The sequence below is a fragment of the Odocoileus virginianus genome, unplaced genomic scaffold, assembly GCF_023699985.2.
Source record: "Odocoileus virginianus isolate 20LAN1187 ecotype Illinois unplaced genomic scaffold, Ovbor_1.2 Unplaced_Contig_85, whole genome shotgun sequence".
Classification (NCBI taxonomy): Eukaryota; Metazoa; Chordata; class Mammalia; order Artiodactyla; family Cervidae; genus Odocoileus; species Odocoileus virginianus.
The window spans coordinates 30,039-52,455 of record NW_027224402.1 but is presented as its reverse complement, the minus strand read 5'-3'; the positions used below and the strand labels follow the sequence as shown (position 1 = coordinate 52,455).

Genomic DNA, 22,417 nt, shown 5'->3' with positions numbered 1-22,417 from the left:
AAGCCCCAATCCAGAGGTTTTCACAGGTGAATTTATCCAAAACTGAGAAGAGTTAACACTTATCCTGCTCAATTTCTTCCAGAAAATTGCAGAGGAAGTTAAACTCCTAAAGTCATTCTTTGAGATCACTATCACCCTGATACCAAAACCAGACAAAGATGCCACAAAAAAAGAAAAATTGCCTCATGCATCCAACCTGGGCTGGTGATCTGTTTCACCCTAGATATACATGTTTCGATGCTGTTCTCTTGAAACATCCCACCCCCGGGTTCTCCCATAGAGTCCACAGGATGCATGAGACAAGTGCTCAGGCCTGGTGCACTGGGAGGACCCAGAGGGATGGGGTGGAGAGGGAGGTGGGAGGGGGGACCGGGATGGGGAATACATGTAAATCCATGGCTAATTCAATGTATGACAAAAACCACTGCAATGCTGTGGAGTGATTGGCCTCCAACTAATAAAAATAAATGGGAAAAAAAAAAAAAAAAAGAAAAATTGCAGCCAATATCACTGATTAATATAAATGCGAAAGCATCAACACAATTCTAGCAAGCAGAGTCCAACAAAACATTAAAAGGATCATACATCATGACCAAGTGGGCTTTATCCCGGGATTCAAGGGATCAATAAGTGCAAATTAATCAATGTGATGCACCATACTAACAAAGTGAAAGATAAAGATTATATGATCTTCTCAGGAGATGCCAAAAAAGACTTTGACAAAATTCAACATCCATTCATGTCATCCATGGAGACAAAAACTCTCCAGAAAGTAGGCATATATATCTCAATATAAAAAAGCCCATATACAACAAATCCATGACAGACATTATTCTCAATGGTGAAAAATTGAAAGCACTTCCTCTAAGATCAGGAACAAGACAAGGGTGCCCACTCTCACCACTATTATTCAACATAGTTTTGGAAGCCAGCACAGAATCAGAGAAGAAAAAGAAGTAAAAGGAATCTAGATTGGAAAAGAAGAAACAAAACTCCCACTGTTGGTACATGACATGATATGAAATATAGGAAACCCTAAAAACCTACCAAAAATTACTAGAGCTAATCAATGAATAGTGAAGCCATAGGATATAAAATTATACACAAAATCCTTGCACACTTACACACTACTAATGAAATATATGAAAGAGAAATTAAGGAATATATCCCATTCACCACTGCAACAGAAAGAATAAAATACCAAGGAATAAAACTACTTAAAGAGTTAAAAGTCCTGTATGCAGAAAACTATAAGAAACTGATGAAGGAAATTAAAGATGACACAGAAAGATGGAGAGACACACCATATTCCTGGACGGAAAGAATCAATATTGTGCATGAAGAAAGAAGTACCCTGATCTCTTTCATTTTCATCCTTTTATCCCGCCCTAGATTTGGAGCAATAAATCAGGAGGGTGGCCCTGACTATCCACACTTACTGACTTACTGCATAGGCAGTATTCTATGAGAAAAAAAAATGAGCAAAATATCACGACAAGTATTTTGTCTATCTGGAAGCAGAATTCACATCTTTTGTATTTTTTTTCCTTTTCAAAGACTCAGTCAAATACCATTTAAGCATATTTAAAAAATGGGCATGAGGGACTGAGGCTGGTGGACAAGGGAGAGATGCTCATCAAAGGGTAAAAATTTTGAGTTGTAAGATGAGTAAGTTTCAAGGACCTAATGTACAGCATGGATACTATAGTTAACAATATTGTATTGTATACAAGTTGCTATGAGAGTAGAGCATTAATGCTCTCACCATGACAACAAGAAAATGCTAACTATGTGAAGTGAAGGATGTGCTAATTAATCTTATTGTGGGAGAGGTTTTTTACTGTATACCTGTATGAAAATTATCACATTGTCATCTTCTTACACGATATCTCAATAAATATGTGAGGAGGGAGAAACTGAAGGACAAAAAGAAACTGAGCAAGGAAGCAGACCAATTGTTGTGTATACCTCTGGAGCTGAAGATAAATATGTAGTCCATAGTCTTCATTTCATGCTTCCTGGTTGAGTTCATCCAGTGGGGCCTGTGGAGGATTCCTGGAAGGCTGAGCAGGTGCAGTTCAGCCCACCTCAATCCCATCAAACATAGAAGATCTGATTGGGAATGCCATCTCTATCCTGGTCTTTTTTTGAACCTGTGGAGGAGCTGATGGATGGGAGGCAGGAGTTGGGTTTGGAGGTGGGGGAAATAAGCCATAGACACTTGAAACCAACAGAGGTCTCTCAAACCTCATTTTACAGATTGAAGAAATTGGATTATAAGTAGCAAGATCCAAATACTTTTCTCCTTTAAACGGTGAGGCATTTTATACCACATTAAAAGCTAGCCTAATGTATTTGCAGAGGGATTATTCAGTCATTCATTATGGCTATATATCTAAATCCATTCACAAAGAAACAGTAGAGATTCTTTATTAAAGATTTATTTATTAACTGAAGGATAATTATTTTACAGAATTTTGTTTTTTTCTATCAAACATCGATATGAATCAGCCATAAGTATATATTCCCTCCCTCTTGAACTTCCGTCCTCCATTTCTCTCCCCATCCCACCCCTCTAGGTTGATACAGAGCCCCTGTTTGAATTCTCTGAGACATACAGCAAATTCCCACTGGCTATCTATTTTACATATGGTAATGTAAGTTTCCATGTTACTCTCTCCATACATCTCACCCTCTCCTCCCCTCTCCCTGTGTCCATAAGTCTGTTCTCTATGTCTGTTTCTCCATTGCTGCCTTGCAAATAAATTCTTCAGTACCATCTTTCTAGACTCTGTATATATATGTTAGTATATGGTATTTATCTTTCTCCTCTGACTTACTTCACTCTGTAGTAGGCTCTAGGTTCATCTATCTCATTGGAACTGACTTAAATGCATTCCTTTTTATGGCTGAGTAATATTCCATTGTGTATATGTACTACAACTTCTTTATCCATTCATCTGTCAATAGATATCTAGGTTGCTTCCATAATCAAGCCATTGTAAATAGTGCTGCAATGAATATTAGGGTACATGTGTCTTTTTCATTTTGGTTTCCTCAGGGTATATCCTAGGAGTGGGATAGCTGGGTCATACAGTGGTTTTATTCCTAGTTTTTCAGGACTCTCCATACCATCTTCCATAGTGGCTGTATTAATTTACATTGTCACCAACAGTGCAAGAGGGTTACCTTTTCATCACATATTCTCCAGCATATATTATTTGTAGACTTTTGATGATGGCAGTTCTGATTGGTGTGCAGTGATGTCTCATTGTAGTTTTGATTTGCATTTCTCTAATAAAGAGAACTACTGAAAATCTTTTCATGTGGTGGTTAGCCATCTATCTGTATGGCTTCTTTGGAGAAACGTCTGTTTACGTCTTTTCCCCACTTTTTTTGTTGGGTTGTTTGTTTTTCTGTCATTGAGTTGCATGAACTGCTTGTATATTTTGGAAATTAATCCTTTGTCAGTTGCTCCAGTTGCTATTATTTTCTCTCATTCTGACAGTTGCCTTTTCACTTTGTTAATCAATTTCTGTGCTGAGTAAACGACTTTAACTTTAATCAGGTTCCACTTGTTCACTTTCGTTTTTATTTCCATTACTCTAGGACCTGAGTCATGGTGGATCTTGCTTTGATTTATGTCATCTAGTGTTCTGCCTATATTTTCCTCTAATAGTTTTATAGTTTCTGGTTTTACATTTAGGTCTCTAATCCATTTTGAGTTTATCATTTTATATGGTGTTAGGAAATGTTTTAGGAATTTCCCTCAGATTCTCAGAGAAAGGTGAGCTAGAATGACGTGATGAGTGAGACATGAGAGGTGACACTCAAGCCTTCTCCCCTCAAGAAGCACTGAAATCCCTGGCATCCTTAGGAGGCAGAGATCCGACCCTAGTCCAAGAAGACAGCAACCTCAGAGGAGATGCAAGCCCAAGGCCAGCGCCAAGGGCGCCAAGGGAAAGGAGCCTAAGAAGGTCATTGCTAAGAGGGTCCTAGGCTCTGTCGTGTGGTTTAGTGTGAGGAAAGGGTACGGCTCCATCAGCAGGCACAATACCCAGAAAGATTTGTTTGCTTATTATACAGCCATCACCTGGAAGAACCCCCACAAGTAACAAGTCAGTGTGGATGATGGCGAGACAGTGGAGTTGGACATGGTGCAGGGCGAGGGGGGCACTGAGGCTGCTAACATGACCCGGCCAGCGTGCGCCACTGAAGGGAAGATGCTACACCGCCCACCGCACCAGTATCCATGAGGGCTTCAGCATCCACTGCCATGTGCCGCCACAAGGAGGGCCCAAGAGCGTGGAGGGGGACGCTGATGAATGCGAGGGCAGCGGTGAAGGCTTCACCATGCCCCACGGCCTCAGACACCCTGTGCCTGGCCGGAAACACAGACTTCTGAGCCTATAAATTTAATGCTCTGAACAGGACCACACCTATTATTCTGCATCCCTAGGTGAATTAGGTGAAGTAACGTTAAAAAAACTGTGTTTTGTTTAACCAAAAAAAAAAAAAAAAGAAAGAAGATTATCTGAACCTGGAGATGATGTCACATTTCTCACCTGGAGGGTATTTTTGCAATAAAACATTTCACGTTGCCTTTATCTCTTATTACTGTTGTCTGAAGTTTCTTAAAGCCTACTAGCCCAAAATTGTATTGACAGTCCCTACAGTCTTTATTTATTTATTTACTTTTAGAATGAGCATTAGCAAAGGTCATACAAACTGATCACTTCACAAGTCATGAATTTAAAGACTAATTCTGGACTTAACCTGTTGAATGTCTCAGGGTGTTCTAAAGGGGAACAATGCATGAAGAAAGATGTATACTGATCTCTTTCATTTCCATTTTCTTCCCCTGCCCTGGAATTAGAGCAATAAGTCGGGAGGGTGGGCCCAATTACCCACACTTACTCCTTCGCTAGTACTCAGTGTTTTAACTGAGCAAAACACCATGACCAGTAAAACTGTGGCTCTCTGGAAGCAGAATTTGCCTCTTTTGATTTTTTTTTTTTTCTTTAAGGGACTAGGTCTAATACCATTGGACTATAAAAATGAAAATGGGCATGAGGTGCTGGGAGTGGTGGGAAATGAGGAGATGCTCATCCAAGGTGACAAACTTTAAGTTGTTAGATGAGTAAGTTACAAGGACCTAAGGTACAGCATGGAAACTGTGGTTCACAATACTCTCTTGTATACTTGAAAGTTGCTAGGAGAGTAGATTATTAATGTTCTCACCATGACAACAACAAGAAAATGCTAATTATGTGAGGGGAAGGATGTGTTCCTTAATCTTATTGTGGGAAAGGTTTTACAACATAGACCTGTATGAAAATTATCACATTGCACATCTTAAACTTAGACGATATCTTTATAAATCTGTTGGGGTGAGCCTGAAAGGACAGAAAGAAAAGAAGCAAGTGTAATTTTTGTTGTGAGCAAGAAAGCATCCCTGGAGCTGAAGAGAAGCATGTAGTCCATAGTCTTCATCTGTGCTTCCTAATTGAGTTCTTCCAGGGGGCCTGTGGAAGATTCCTGGAAGGCTGAGCAGGTGCAGTACAGCCCACCTCAATCCCTTGAAACAGAGAAGCTCTGATTGGGAGTGTCATTCCTATCTTGGTCTTCACTTGAACATGTGGTGGGATTGATGGATGGGAGGCAGGAGTCGGGTTTGCAGGTGGGGGAAAAGACCCATAGATACTTGAAGCCAAAAGAGGTCATTAAACCCTCATGCTAAAGATTAAGGAAATTGGATTATAAGTAGCAAGATTCAAATACTTTTCTCATTTACATGCTGAGGCATTTTACTCCAAATTAAAAGCTAACCTAATGTATTTGGAGAGGGAGTATTCAATCACTCATTGTGGCTGGATATCCAAATCCATTCACACAGAAACAGTAGAGATCCTTCATTCAGAGAATATTTGAGTACCCTCCTGTGCCAGATACTCTGCCAGGTACTAGGAACTGCATCATAAGGAAGAAGATGGCTCCTTATCTCCAGGAGCCCACAACCTAGTAGAGAGAAAGCTGAGAGAAAACTGACAGTGGCTACGCCATGGAGTGAGGGCTCTGGGGGAGTTAGTGCAGGATGTGAGAGGAAACACAGGTGAGGCAGACACTTGAATTTAACATTCTACCTAGCAATCACTGCCAAACTGATTTGATAAAGTCATGTCAACATACAGCTAGAGGTTGTCCACCCAGATTCCTAGCCCAGTGCACTTCCCAGGATACCAACTGATATCTTCAGAGACTAGCAGAGGGCACCCAAAATCACCAAGCATACGATTTTATACTGATGCGCAGAGCCCAGTGAGAAAAGGGGAAGACTTCAAGTGAGACTAAACCTGCTCTGATTAGGAATGAACTCAGGTCCATCCAGGATATCTCTTTATGCCAAGTAACAGACATGGATACGGGGCAGGGAAATATCGTCTATAGGTACAGGGTCGGTTCATAGGCTTCTCCCTGCTGAGTGAGGTGAGGCTTCTCTCTGCTCAGGAGGCAGTGGATGGGTCAGCCTGGCCCTGGAGGCTTCACCTTGTGGGAATGGAGGACATACAGGGCCAGACTAAGGATTCTTGACATTTCCCCGCTCAAAAAGTTTTCTAACAGGATCCGCTAACAGAAGTTGACCTGGTGATTGCTGTCTGAGGGTGGAGCAGGGGAGACCTGAAGGGTGCAGAGGCTTGTCACAGAGTAATTCATGTGTAACTAGGGGTGACTATCTTTAACTGGCAGCAGGAACGTTCTGCTGATTCCCAACTGCTCCAGGATTGAGAAAAGTTCCAGGAAAATTTCTACTCCTGTTTCATTGACTACAGTAAAGCCTTTGACCATGTGGATCACACCAACCTGTCTAAAATTCTTAAAGAGACAGGAATAGCACACCATCTTACCTGCCTCGTGAGAAACCTGTATGCAGGTCAAGACGCAACAGTTAGAACATGGCTCGGAAGATAGGACCGGCTCAACATTGGCAAAGGTGTACGTCAAGGCTGTATAGTGTCACTCTGTCTATTAAACTCATATGCAGAGTACACCATGCAAACTGTCGAGCTGGATGAAGTGCAAGCTGGGCACAAGATTGCTAGGAGAGTTATCAATAACCTCCAATAGGCAGATGACACCTCCCTTATGGCAGAAAGCAAAGAGGAACCAAAAGAGCCTCATGATGAAGGTGAAAGAGGAGTGTGCAGAAGCCTGCATAAATCCAAAATTCAAATATTAAAAAAAAACTCAATATTCAAAAAAAGGTAGACCATGGCATCCAGTTCCGACCCTTCATAGCAAATAGTTGGGGAAACTAGGGAAACAGTGGCAGTCTTTATTTTCTAGGGCTCTAAAATCACTGCAGGCAGTGACTGCAGTCGTGAAATTGAAAGCCACTTGCTCCTTGGAAGAACAGCTATGACAACCTAGACAGACTATTAAAAAGCAGAGACATTACTTTGCTGAAAACGACTCGTCTATGTCAAAGCTATGGTTTTTCCAGTAATCACGTGTGGATGTCAGAATTGGACCATAAAGAAAGCTGAGCACTGAAGAACTGATGCTTTTGAACTGTGGTGTTGGAGAAGGGTCCTGAGAGTCTGTTGGACTGCATGGAGACCCAACCAGTCCATCCTAAAGGAAATCAACCCTGAATCTTCACTGGAAGGACTGATGCTGTGGCTGCAATACTTTGGCCACCTGCTGCCAAGAGCCGACTCACTGGAAAACCCTCAGATGCTGGGAAAGACTGAAGGCAGGAGGAGAAGGGGACAACAGAGGACGAGATGGTTGGATGGCATCACCGACTCAATGGACATGGGTTTGAGCAAACTCCAGGAGATGGTGAAGGACACAGAAGCCTGGCGTGCCGCAGTCTGAGGGATCCCAAAAGAGTTGGACCCAACTGAGTGACTGAGCAGATACCAGGATTTAGGCATTGTTGCTAGTCAATCACTCGTTCTGATTAACTTTCTGTAATGCAGTTGCTGTTTGGGCTGCTGTGGGATTGTGGTTCTCCTTGTTTCTTCTGCCTTCCCTCAGGTAGATGAGGTTACGAGGCTTGTGTAAGCTTCCTGATGGGAGGGACTGGTAGTGCGAAAACTTCATTCTTGCTCTGGTGGGCAGGTCTGTGCACAGTAAAACTCGAACTATCTGCTGATGAGTGGGGCTGTGCTTCCTCCCTGTTAGATGTTTGGCCTAAGGCGACCCAGCCCTGGGGCTCTTTGGGCTCTATGGTAGAGGTAATGGCAACCTCCAAGAGAGCTTATGCCAAAGGGAAGCTTCCAGGACTGCTGTTGCCAGCACCCTTGTCCCTGCAGTGAGCCACCACCAACCCACATCTGCAACACTAGCAGGTAGGTCTGTCTGCTTCAGTCTCTTGTGCTGTCACAACTCCTTTCCCATGAGCCTTAGGGCTTGCACAATTTTGTCTGTGCCCTCCAAGAGTGGCATCTTTGTTTTCCCCAGTGCTCTGGAAGGCTTGTAATCAAATCCCACTGGTGGTCAATGGCAGATTCGCTGGGGATTCCAGTCCCTGTGCCAGATTCCCAGACTGGGAAACCTGATGTGGAGCTCTGAACCTTCACACCAGTGGGAGAACGTCTTTGGAATTATTCTTCTCCAGGTTGTGGTTCACGCTCCTGGCTGGTATGGCATTTGACTTTACCATGTTTTGATTTTCCTGCCTCATTGTGGTTTCTTGTTTGTCTTTGGACAAGAAGTATCTGTTTTTGGTGAGCTCCAGCATCCTCCTGTCAATGGTTGTTTAACAGCGAGCTGCAGTTTTGGTGCCCTCTCAGGAGAAGATGAGCACATATCCTTCTACTCCACCATCTTAAAAGAGAAGCATGAGTTCGCTGCTCTTACCCAGGCTTGGGAGGAGGGCATGGAAACCCACTCCAGTGTTCTTGCCTGGAGAATCCCGTGGACGGAGAAGCCTGGAGGGCTAGAACCCACAGGGTCCCAAAGAGTCAGACATGACCGAAGTGACTTAGCAAGCATGCAGGCTTGAACTTTCTGCTCTGCTCAGTCACTAGGTCATGTCTGCCTCTTTGCAGCCCCGTGGACTCCAGCATGCCAGGCTTCTGTGTCCTTCACTATCACTCGGAGTTTGCTCAAGTCCATGCCCATTGAGTCAGCGATGCTCTCTAACCGTCTCATCCTCTGCCACACCCTTCTTCTTTTGTCTTCAATCTTTCCCAGCATCAGGGTCTTTTCACATCAGGTGGCCAAAGTACTGGAGCTTCAGCTTCAGCATCAATCCTTCCCATGAATATTCAGGCTGGATTTCCTTTAAGATTGATTGGCTTGTTCTCCTTGCAGCCCAGGGGAGTCTCAAGAGTCTTCTCTAGGGCAAAACTAACAATATTTAAATTTATAGTAGATACACTTTCCGAGTAGCTCATGGCTTTGGAATGGTGTAGAAGCAACATGACTTCCTAACTGCCAGTGGAAGCAAAATGTAAGATGGCTTTTGTTCAGGGATTAGTGGATGCAATCCTTACCGAGGCATTCTAAACTTGATGCTCTGGAAGCAATGGCAAGTCAAATCTCCTTGCTGATACTTCTGCAAGGAATGCTGCTCTTAAAGTAAATGACAGTAGCCAAACCTCTGTCATGATGCACAGGGATGTTTCCCAAATTATAACTTGGAAAAACTGGCTAGAGAGGCCTGACACTTAGCCTCAGAGAAGGGAAAGCAAGACTGAAGGGTTAAACAATTGTTGGTTTGATTAAAAGAGAAAGATCGGAGTCAGACCAAATAGCAGTGCAGCTTTACTGGAGACTAAAATTCCCCCTCATAGCCACTGTAATGTGCATTAAACTACCGGCCTACTGATGGAATGATCACATTTGTGAACCCCCGTTGGTGGGGAAACACAAACAAGGGACCAAAAAGTGCCTACCTTGATGGATCTCAAGGTGTGAGACTTGCTTAGCTTCGGGAAATACTGACAACCTCTTTCTCTAGAGGCAGTAAATGTGTTCTTTCAGCAATGAGTTAAAGCTGGTGTTGTTCCCCATCCTCCAGTATTTGGTGTTTGCATTTGTGGGTGGAGGGGTGGGGGAGGGAGGGAGCAGTTCTAGTAGGTATGTGTTCTTGTTGCCCAGTGGCTAAATTATGTCCAACTCTTTGTGACCCCATGTACTGCAGTATGCCAGGCTTCCCTGTCCTTCACTATCTCCCAGAGTTTGCTCAGATTCATGTCCACTGAGTCAGTGATGCTATCTAACCATCTCATCCTCTGTGGCCCTCTTCTCCTGTTGCCTTCAATCTTTCCCAGCATCAGGGTCTTTTCCAACAGGTGTGTGGTGCTATCTTTTTCTTTTCATCTGTAGTTCCCTTACGGTGTATGGTGTGTATCATGCTCGTGTCAACATAGTTAGTATTAGCTGTATATCATCTTTGAAATCACATTGCCAAAGTACAGCCCAGAGAAGACCGGCTATACTCCTCCTGGACAGTTTCAACTGCCTCAATGGAGCATTCATGCACTGGAAATAGGATTCCTTACAACTTCCTCCACCTCGTGGATGTGTTTTAGTCATGGTCGGTATGTGTTCACATTGGACTGAAACCTTTCTTTGTGGACAGGCTACTGCCTCTTCTGTGGCTAACATCCTTTTGGAAAAGGTTATTCCTATCTGGGAACTACTCTCAAACTTCAGAATGATTGAGGCCCCCATTTTAGTGGTCAGTTACTTCCACAAGTCTGCACCGTTTGGCTAGTTTTACAACACTTTCATGGCGCTGACCAGCCTCACTCCTCTGGTTTAGTCAAATGCACTCAGGACATTATTAAGACACAGTTGGCAAGATCTATGGAGGGCCTCCAATTACCTTGGCCAAAAGCATTGCCTTTTGGTCCTTCTGAATCACACATCCACTCTGTTTGGAATGGATAAACTCTCACTCGCCCTTTGAGACAGTCACAGGATAGGCACTTGACTCCTGTCTCTTTTGACCCACCACTGATAAGAGGAGAGTTCCTCTGAGATTTCAACACACCTTGCAACAGGGACATTACATCTACTGGCAGAAACACTTCCAGAAGGACTCACCTCCACCTTGCTGGAAAGTTTTCTATCAGGTACTGCTGGCCAGCCCTTGTGCCACCAATCCCCAGGGAATAGACTCTTGGACTCACATGACACACTTAAAAAAGGCACCAATCCTGACGGAACCTGCACATTACCTAGTGATCTGAAAGTCAAGGTTTTCTAAAGTTGAAGTAGAGATGATATCTGATAAGACAGCCTTCCCAGGATATTCAGAGTACATCTCTTGAAAGTTTGTCTGCCAAACCTCTGATGGTGGCAAGATGCTTCAGATGATCTCCAGTGTCTATGATCTTGATAACATGAGCTTTAGATAAAAAGTGCCTGAGAGTTCTCCCTCTTACCCCTCCTTGTTACTCTAATGTGACTTCAATACACCTCCCAGTTCTGCACTTTCACTCTAACATGGGATACGATGCCCAAGAGAGGTCATTCCTGGCACGGGGGTGGGGGTGTGGGGAGGTGGGGAAGGGGGGTGGGCAGCAGTTGGTAAAAGGTTTCTGAGACTGAAAACATCTGTTTCTTGAGCAGGGGTGCTTTCAGAGAAAGATCTCAGTCAAAGGGGAGAAGTGTAAAAATTAATAAAGAGAAACTTCCATTAAGATAGAGTTGGGAGGCCAGAAGGGAGGACTTTCAGACATGACAGCAGAGCACAGCAAGAAGAAGAAAGACTTCCTCTTCTTGCCTGCCAAGAGCTCAGCCAATGACAGTTCCAGGGCTCAGCCAATGAAGAGCCACCATACCTCAAAGCCCCAGCCTCCCACGGACACTTTGCTTAGTGCAGCCTTCCTAACCTCCTCTATCTTTCAAAGAGCTATCTTGTCCCAGTTAGGGAAGCTTGCATGGGGGTCACCATGGTTGTAGACCATGAATTGCAATTCCCTGTTGATCTAAAGTAAACTCATTTTTGGGGGAGCAATCCCTGCAGTCTATTTGTTTTAGGTCAACACAATCTTAACACTAGTCTGGATAAACATGCATTACGTTAGTGTCCTCTCAGCACTAGCATTCTAGGCCTGGCAGCCTTCAGAAGGGAAACACAAACAAAACAGACAAAACCCACAGCAGGTTTCTTTGGTTGGGTCTTCAAATCACGTGGCTGCCATCTGGCCTCAAGTGACACAAAATGCCTGACCCACACAATGGGTTCCCCAAGATTCAGAAGAGGGCCAAAGACTTGTGAGAGAATATTGAGCAAATGCCCTTAGAAGGCTGTTAATCTCCCCAAACAAGGAAGAGAGGTGGAACGTGGGTCCTCTCCTCACATCCACTCAAGCAAGCAAGACGGTGCTCCAGGCCCTTCCCTAAAGCTTCAAGTGTGCCTCCTTCTCCATCATGAAGCAGGAGGTACTATGATGTGGTGGTGGGAGGCTGGGGCTGAGCGCATTTGACCTGCCCCTCGCCGCCCCCTCCCTCAGCTCAAGCTACTTCGGGGACCCACCCCGCCCCCACCCCTCGAGAGCTCACCATCACCATGGCAGCCATTGTTTGGTCAGTGTCCCCGTCGTCCCAGGAGATGCCACAAGCCTCTGCAAGACTCTCAGACTAAAGCCAGAAAGCCCTTGGCCCTAACCGACAAACCTCCCAGAGAGAGGCTCCTGCCTCCAGCCCCACCCCCCTCCCAGCCTTCCAACCTCAGAAGGACAAATTTCCCTCCGACTCTCTGAGAAATGAAAGCAAGGACGACCTGATGAGTGAGGCGGGAGAGGCCACCCTCAGGGACATGGCCGCTTCCTTCTCCCCTCAAGCCCCGTGGAAACCCCTGGCATCCTTGGGAGGCGGAAACTCGACCCTAGCCCTAGACACAGGCCACCTCAGCGGGGATGGGATCCCCAAGGCCACCGCCGGGGGCGCTAAGGGAAAGGTGCCTGAGAAGGTCATCGCTAAGAGGGTCCTAGGCTCTGTCGTGTGGTTTGACATGAAGAAAGGGTACGGCTTCATCAGCAGGCACGATACCCAGGAAGATGTGTTCGTTCACCATACAGCCATCACCTGGAAAAACCCCCGCAAGTACGAGTGCAGCATGGGCCACGGCCAGACGGTGGAGTTCGACGTGGTGCAGGGCAAGAGGGGCACTGAGGCGGCTAAAGTGACCAGGCCAGTGGGCACGCCACTGAAAGGAAGCCACTACACTGCCCACCGCACCAACATCCGCCAGGGCTTCAACATCCCCCGCCATGCGCCGCCCCCACGAGGTCCCAAGAGCGCGGAGGGAGAGGCTGATGAACGCGAGGGCAGCAACGAAGGCTTCACCGTGGCCCAGGGCCTCAGTCGCCCTCTGTCTGTCCACTCCCAAGACCAACGACTGAGGCGCTTCCCGCCCTCCCGCAGGGCCCCATCTGTGACCCGCCACCCATTGATCCTGGCTACCACCAGCGACCCCCGGTCCCACGGGCAGCCTGGGCCCGCCCCCACCACAAGGCAGGAGGGGCATCCTCAGCGGGGTCGGGGTCCCAGCTACCTGCTGAGTCGCCCTAGGGGCCGAGGCACCAGTCCTGGTCCAAGACGCTCACCAGGCATCTCGGAGGAGCTGGAGGCAGAGCGCAGTGAGAGCGGCCATGAAGCCAGCGGCAATCTGCCACAGAGGCCCCCTCCACGCTATGCATCCTGCCGTCCCAATAACTGGCGCCGCCGCCCGCAGCAAGTGCCTGGTGCCCAGGGACAGGATTCCGACGGAGGAGAGGGCAAGATCAGGAAGAGCCCCACTGAAACACCTGCTTCTGTCGCTGTGGCCAAGAAGAATGATGCCCTTGAGGAGGAGAACCCCTTGGTCATGGATGCGCCCTCTGCCGCCCGGGCCTAGTCACAGCTCGGTTCGCTCCCCAGGGACTCCCTGCTCTGGGCTACAGGTGATGTCCGCTTGAGGAGCTCAGTCCACACATGCGCACAGATTGTTAGATTTGGGCCCTGAAAAAGATACATGCCCTTTATGCAAGGTGAGAAGATAAATTACAAGATCTATATACTTCTAAATTCCCTCATACCACCTGCCTTGGTAGTTTCCCTACACACACACACACACACGCACAGAAACACACACTTCTGAACCTATATCTTTAATGGTCTGACCAGGACCACACCTATTATTCTGCATCCCCAGGTGAATTAGGTGAAGTAACGTTATAAAAAATTGTGTTTTGTTTAACACCCCCCCCCCCCAAATGAAGATTATCTGAAACTGGAGATGATGCCACATTGCTCACCTGGCTGGTATTTTTGCAATAAAACATTTCATGTTGCCTTTATCTCTTATTACTGTTGTCTGAAGTTCTTTAAAGCCTACTAGCCCAACATTGTATTGACAGTCCCTACAGTCTTTATTTATTTATTTACTTTTAGAATGAGCATTAGCAAAGGTCATACAAACTGATCACTTCACAAGTCATGAATTTAAAGACTAATTCTGAACTTAACCTGTTGAAAGTCTCAGGGTGTTCTAAAGGGGAACAATGCATGAAGAAAGGTGTATACTGATCTCTTTCATTTCCATTTTCTTCCCCTGCCCTGGAATTAGAGCAATAAGTCGGGAGGGTGGGGCCCAATTACCCACACTTACTCCTTCGCTAGTACTCAGTGTTTTAACTGAGCAAAACACCATGACCAGTAAAACTGTGGCTCTCTGGAAGCAGAATTTGCCTCTTTTGATTTTTTTTTTTTCTTTAAGGGACTAGGTCTAATACCATTGGACTATAAAAACGATAATGGGCATGAGGTGCTGGGAGTGGTGGGAAATGAGGAGATGGTCATCCAAGGTGACAAACTTTGAGTTGTTAGATGAGTAAGTTACGAAGACCTAAGGTACAGCATGGAAACTGTGGTTCACAATACTCTCTTGTATACTTGAAAGTTGCTAGGAGAGTAGATTATTAATGTTCTCACCACAGCTTCCTCATCCATTCGTCTGCTGATGGGCATCTGGGTTGGTTCCATGTCCTGGCTATTATAAACAGTGCTGCGATGAACATTGGGGTGCACGTGTCTCTTTCAGATCTCGTATCCTTGGTGTGTATGCCCAGAAGTGGGATTGCCGGGTCATATGGCAGTTCTATTTCCAGCTTTTTAAGAAATCTCCACACTGTTTTCCATAATGGCTGTACTAATTTGCATTCCCACCAACAGTGTAAGAGGGTTCCCTTTTCTCCACACCCTCTCCAGCATTTATTGCTTGTAGACTTTTGGATAGCAGCCATCCTGACTGGCGTATAATGGTACCTCATTGTGGTTTTGATTGGCATTTGGGTACATGAGACAAGTGCTCGGGCCTGGTGCACTGGGAACACCCAGAGGGATCAGGTGGAGAGGGAGGTGGGAGGGGGGACTGGGATGGGGAATACATGTAAATCCATGGCTAATTCATTTCAATGTATAACAAAAACTACTGTAATGATGTAAAATAATTAGCCTCCAACTAATAAAAAAAAAAATATTCTCACCGTGACAACAACAAGAAAATGCTAATTATGTGAGGGGAAGAATGTGTTCCTTAATCTTATTGTGCGAAAGGTTTTACAACATACACTTGTATGAAAATTATCACCTTGTACATCTTAAACTTAGACGATATCTTTATAAATCTGTTGGGGTGAGCCTGAAAGGACAAAAAGAAAGGAAGCAAGTGTAATTTTTGTTGTGAGCAGGGAAGCATCCCTGGAGCTGAAGAGAAGCATGTAGTCCATAGTCTTCATCTGTGCTTCCTAATTGAGTTCTTCCAGGGGACCTGTGGAAGATTCCTGGAAGGCTGAGCAGGTGCAGTACAGCCCACCTCAATCCCTTGAAACAGAGAAGCTCTGATTGGGAGTGTCATTCCTATCTTGGTCTTCACTTGAACCTGTGGTGGGATTGATGGATGGGAGGCAGGAGTTGGGTTTGCAGGTGGGGAAAATGAGCCATAGATACTTGAAATCAACAGAGGTCATTAAATCCTCATGAACCTATTTACTTTAATATCTCTTTTCAAGATGTTGCAGGGTCCCTCTGATGCATCCCAACGTTAGCTAGAAGTAAAAATTGCTTCATTTTTATAATGTAGGATGTTTTTCAATAAATATCAAAAGTGTTTAGAACACTGAGTCAAATAGGATCATAGATCACTCTGAAACAATAGTTATGCACTTAGGAAAAATAACAAAAATTATTTCAAAAGCTAATAAATATATAGAACAGATAATTTAAGAGGTAAAACAATTGAGACCTGTTATCAAAAGCAATTCAAAATCTGAAGAAAGTGTGTCCTCTTAACAGAGAGAAAGGCCAAATTCAAGTTTTTTTTACCAACTTTCTTTTAAATTCATTTAAAATACATTTAAATTCATTTTAAACTTAGTCCTCACAATGCACAAAATTCTTTTCTCAGGGCCCACTTTCCACAAACCATCTTGTAAATTTCTGTACCCATTACTTTGTTTTTCCCACCCTGAAATAGCCAACTGTAAGACAGACTTACTTCCTTTTCCCTTTATAAAATGCAATTCCATTCTTCATACCATTTCTACTGAAAACACACACCTACTTTGCTTATGCAACCAAGAATTTACCTTTATTTTATCAGTATATAGATTGCTGAGCATAAATACCAGTGATAACTTCTAAAACTTTTCCTTTCTTATAGAGAATGGCACAGCATGGCAACAAACATATTCATTAATACTCCAAAAGCAGTTTAGGTTCTCTGCAAGTTTAATTCTGTCTCTCAGTCGTGTCTGACAATTTGAGACCCCATGAACTGCAGCACGCCAAGCCTCCCTGTCCATCACCAACTCCCAGACTCCACTCAAACCCATGTCCATTGAGTCGGTGATGCCATCCAAGAATATCATCTTCTGTCGTCCCCTTCTCCTCCTGCCCTCAATCATTCCCAGCATCAGGGTCTTTTCAAATGAGTCAGCTCTTCGCATGAGGTGGCCAAAGTTTCAGCTTCAGCATCAGTCCTTCCAATGAACACCCAGGACTGATCTCCTTTAGGATGGACTGGTTGGATCTCCTTGCAGTCCAAGGGACTCTCAAGTGTCTTCTCCAACACCACAATTCAAAAGCATCAATTCTTTAGCGCTCAGCTTTCCTTAAAGTCCAACTCTCACATCCATACATGACTACTACCAAAGCCATAGTCTTGACTAGATGGACCTTTGTTGACAAAGTAATGTCTCTGCTTTTTAGTATGCTGTCTAGGTGGTCATAACTTTTCTTCCAAGGAGCAAACGTCTTTTAATTTCATGGCTGCAGTCACCATCTGCAGTGATTTTGGAGCCCCAAAAAATAAAGTCAGCCACTATTTCCATTATTTCCCCATCTATTTGGCATGAAGTGATGGGACTGGATGCCATTATCTTAATTTTCTGAATGTTGAGCTTTAAGCCAACTTTTTCACTCTCCTCTTTCACTTTCATCATGAGGCTTTTTAGGTCCTCTCCACTTTCTGCCATAAGGGTGGTGTCATCTGCATATTTGAGGTTATTGATATTTCTCCCAGTAACCTGGATTCCAGCTTGTGCTTCCTCCAGGCCAGCGTTTCTCATGATGTACTCTGCATATAAGTTAAATAAGCAGGGTGACAATATACAGCCTTGACGTACTCCTTTTCCTATTTGGAACCAGTCTGTTGTTCCATGTCCAGTTATAACTGTTGTTTCCTGACTTGCATATAGGTTCCTCAAAAGGCAGGTTAGGTGGTCTGATATGCCATCTCTTTCATAATTTTGCACAGTTTATTGTGATCCACACAGTCAAAGTCTGGCATAGTCAATAAAGCATAAATAGATGTTTTTCTGGACTCTCTTGCTCATTTGATGATCCAATGTATGTTGGCAATTTGATATCTGGTTCCTCTGCCTTTTCTAAAACGAGCTTTAACATCTGGAAGTTCTCAGTTCATGTATTGCTGAAGCCTGTGAAAGGTTGTTGCTGAATGATAAGACACGGGATTCTTGGCCTCAGGAGGAGATCAATTCAATCCGGGACCAGAGACGAGGCTGGATCACTCAGGGCCTTTGTGTAATAAGGTTTTATTAAAGTATAAAGGAGATAGAGAAAGCTTCTGACATAGGCATCAGAAGGGGGCAAAAGAGTACCCCTTTGCTAGTATTAGCAATGGAGTTATATACTCTCCAATGAATCCAAAGAATGTCTGGAGGTTGTAAAGACCTCACCAGACCTACTCCCATAATTTACATTTTAAGATAACAGAATTAGCCAGAGGGTTTAATCCAAAGACTGTCCTCAGGCAGGATACATTATTGTTATATAGTCACTCACAATCTGTTAATGAAAAGAAAGGAATGTCATAAAACTTAGAATGGCACCAGATAATTCATCCCTGGCCATAAAACGATTGACTTGAATCTTGTAGAAGGGCAGATTACCAACAAATAGTTTCATTTACATAGATTAGGGGAACAATACCTGAGTAAGTAGGTTGGGCCATTTGGCGGAACCAACTTGAAGATAGAGTCATAGCTTAAGACAACATTTCCATAAGAAAAAGAAATGTATTGGTTAACTCAAGGTTTGAGAGTAGTTAGCTTCAGGTGAAACCAGGTGTCATGGCAACACAGCATTTTAAGAGAAACCTCCTTTTAAATTTGTATAGAGAAGAAAAAATATCGCTGGTTTGTTTCTTCCTGCAGCTTAAGAGAGATAAAAATGTCTGGCACTTGCAGCCTCTTTCCTCCATTTGGAGACCCCTGGCCTTCTTGTCTATTACACTCTCACCTGGCTTGGAGAATTTTGAGCATTACTTTACCAGCGGGTGAGATGAGAGCAATTGTGTGGTAGTTTGAGCATTCTTTAGCCTTGCCTTTCTTTGGGATTGAAATGGAAACTGACCATTTCCAGTCCTGTGGCCACTGCTGAGTTTTCCAACTTTGCTGGCATAGTGAGTGCAGCACTTTCACAGCATCATCTTTGAGGATTTGAATAGCTCAACTGGAATTCCATCATCTCCACTAGCTTTCTTTGCAGTGATGCTTCCTAAGGCCCACTGGACTCTGTGCAAGAGGAAGTTAATTTTCAGAAATCAGTGTTTAGAATCTTATTTTATTTGGAAATGACTTAGGTATTCAATAAATTTTCATCACTTAGTTTACCACAAGCCCAGAAATTTGGGTGACCAAAAGCTAGAGAGACTATTTTAGGCAGATATTCCTAAAGCATAATTATTCTTAATAGAGTTTATCCAATAGCTCCTAACTCCTTTACATTCTTCTTTCCCTAGAGGTTTCTTTACTCAAGTTACTTTCTTTTCTGAGAAACTTGTAATGGACATATTTAACTTATATTAAACCTAGGCTCAACAAAATTATTCCGCTTAATTTTAATGATTCTTGTAAGATCAACAAACAAAAATAAATACCAGGTATTAATTTAATATTGAAAATTTCCCAGTTCACATGAACCTGAAATTCATTTAGGTTAATTTCTCTTGTATTTAGAATTGTTTGATTTCTTAAGGGTTTACGTTTCTTGAGGCCAATTAGATTACAAACTAATCTCAGTAATCAGCAATATTATCCAAAAACAAGGAAACATACTGAGACATGTACAAATACAAATAGACACAACAAGAGGTCTCATAGCTCTGTTTATGAATCAGGTATCACAAACTTAGTTATGAATCAGATTTTGCAAAATAAAACTCACTAAATGTAAACACTTAGAATAAGAAAATTTTTAAAATGTTTTGTTCTCATTTTTTTTTTTTTTTTGCTTCTTCAGTTTCAGGAGTAAGAGATGATCTATTAAGTGATCCAGAGAGCTCTGTTCTCAAGGCAAAGGAGGAGATATCTCCTCAGGGCAAGAATTATAAAGATTTTTTTGTCTTCAATTTTTCTCTGGATTCTAAAGAATATTGGGACCACACTGCCAAATATCATTTTTATTTTTCTGTGGTCATAGTTTTATAGACAAAATGTAGACCAAATAGTGCTCAAATTGGCCCTGATAAAAATGGACCACTGCTCCCTCTGTGGATTGTCCCTCTGGGAAAGTAGAGGTATTAGTTTAATCAGCCCCAGGCTGTTGATTATAGAAAATAAGTCCTGGGCATGAGGCAATTTCAGTCCATTTTCCCATCTTGTGTCAATAAAGATCTGATATTTTTAGGTAAATTTTCTTTGTCATTGGATCATAGCTATAGGTTGCCCAGTCATTTGAATTATTATTATTATTATTATTATTATTTTTCTCCAAGGGGTTCGTAGCTGGTGTGCAAAACCTTAGATGACGCACTTCTAATTTTAGCTCAAGCAGTTTGTACCAGCTGTCTGCACGCTAAAGCAAAGCAACCAAACCAGAACCTCACCAGCCAGAAGTCACATTCCAAACAACAGAAAAGGCAAAGAGATGCCCATAAATCAAAAGGCAAGTGGCAAGAGCCCCTGAGAAAGATGTCAAAATGATGCCCAGAAATCAAAAGCCAAATGGCATAAATGCCAAATGTGACTTCCCAGCCCTGCTAGACCTGCAGCCTGACAGAGTCAGTGCTAACAGCCTTTTTTAGTTCTGATATATTTGCAAACAATTTATCCCTGGTTTCCTGCAAAGAGGTCATTCTGACATTTTCTCTTTTAGAACCTGCTAGATACCAAAGTAAATATCCCTTTCAGTATATTTGATCTTATGGCTGGCTTTTTCTGTACATGCAAAAATATCAATTTTGAAATATCAAAAGAACTTCAGTTTTGGCCATTTCGTTGAGATCTCCTTTAGTATAGTTTCCCCAAAGAACTAGGAACTTGCAGGTATGAGTTCTGTATGTATTTTACATGAATCTGGCTGGAGTACATGAGAAGCTGGATTTCTGACACTCCTCTTTCTGTTTTTGAGATTCTGTTTCCCATTTTAAGTTGAACTTTTCAGTGATAAAAACCACTAGTGAAATTGTGTGGTGGGCATATGTGCTGCTGAGGTAGAAATTCTTAGGCAGTTAAGTGTAGGAACTCTGAGACGTCGGCCTGTTTCAATAAATACCCCACTTCATTAACCTAAAACTATCCCCTTTGTCCTGAATTCCTAGCTCTCAGAGGAACGTGCCCTTGGTCCAATAATTTATCAGCACTCAGACTCAGGAAAGGGTAATCTTTAACTTCTGTTCGATATGCCTGAAGGAAAAACAACAGGTGATCATTAATCTTTAGCCCATACATTTGGTCCATTGTAAAATGGCCAGGGGTCATGAGAAAAGGTTGCAGAATGCTGACTTAATGCCTAAGAAAACTAAGAATCCAAGGATCAAAAGAAACCATAAAGATGTCAAGATAAACATTACGACGTTTAAACTGATTGGTTAGAAATGACATATGTTAAAAGTAAGAACCAATCAAAAGTGTACAAATCAATACTAGTAAGGTTATAAACTGCTGTAAGTCCCGCCTTTTCAGGCACTTCACTCCCTCTCAGGGTCTATGCTGAGAGCTTTGTGCTTGCTTTCTCTCTGAAATAAATTCTGTTTGCTTGCTACTGTGAGTGTTTGTGTGTTTGCAAAGTTCATACTTTGGCTCCAGGAACAAGAATTCTGATTCCCATTTCATTTTTCAGGAGCTTGTCCGGGATCCTTCAATGCCTACACAAGGTAAGGGCAAACACTCTCGATCCTATTGCTGGTCTCTCACAACCTAACTGTATAGTCTCTTAAGCTATTTTCTTTTTCCATAGCCTGCTTGGCTTTCGATGGTAGACAGAGTCAGTAGACAGTGGCCCCAAGTCTTGGCACTGACCAGTTGACATGATGGTACTGAGTGAATGCTCTTCAAGGACACTAAGTCAGCAAGAATCACAGAACATCTGCTGTTTTTCTCTCACGATGTTTCAGTGAAATGTAAGAGAAAGGGAAATTCTGTTTATCCATGCCAGTCACTCAAAAAATTTGGAAAGCTCACACCCTAAGCTCTTGCACCTCTGTCTTAAGGTGGGGAAAAGACAGGGATGAAAGTTCAGGCTATGCTGGTAATGAGCAGATAAGTCTAGTCAGCCTAAAAGAATGTTGAGGGAGGCATGTACCACTAATGCTTTTTTGCTCTTGGTCCAAAAAGAGGGGTTGCCCTCTTGACAGGAAAAACTAGACAAAAGACAAACAGTGCAAATGCTGGTCTTATCTCTTTTTCAAATGGGAGCAACTTCATCGAGCCCATCAGCCGGCTCGAAGCAGACACCTCTGGCATGTATACTGAAGAACTGGGAACGACAGGACCCTCAAACCCTAAAGAAGAAATATTTGATCTTTTTCTGCACCAAGACATGGCCCCAATATAACTTATCAGATGGTGAAAATGGCCCACTGAGGGCACACTTCATTGCAACACCATCTTACTGTTAGATCTTTCTTGTAAATGGGATGGGAAGTGGTCCGAAGTCCCTTATGTACAGG

General features: G+C 43.4%; 1 protein-coding gene across 1 annotated transcript; it reads left to right on the top strand.

The window, feature by feature from the left end:
- The first annotated feature begins 12,748 nt into the window (after positions 1–12,748).
- Positions 12,749–13,861, top strand: LOC110122035 (Y-box-binding protein 3-like). Its single transcript, XM_070464711.1, has one exon. It carries the CDS (start codon positions 12,749–12,751, stop codon positions 13,859–13,861), a length of 1,113 nt encoding a protein of 370 aa, XP_070320812.1.
- The last annotated feature ends 8,556 nt before the right edge of the window (positions 13,862–22,417 follow it).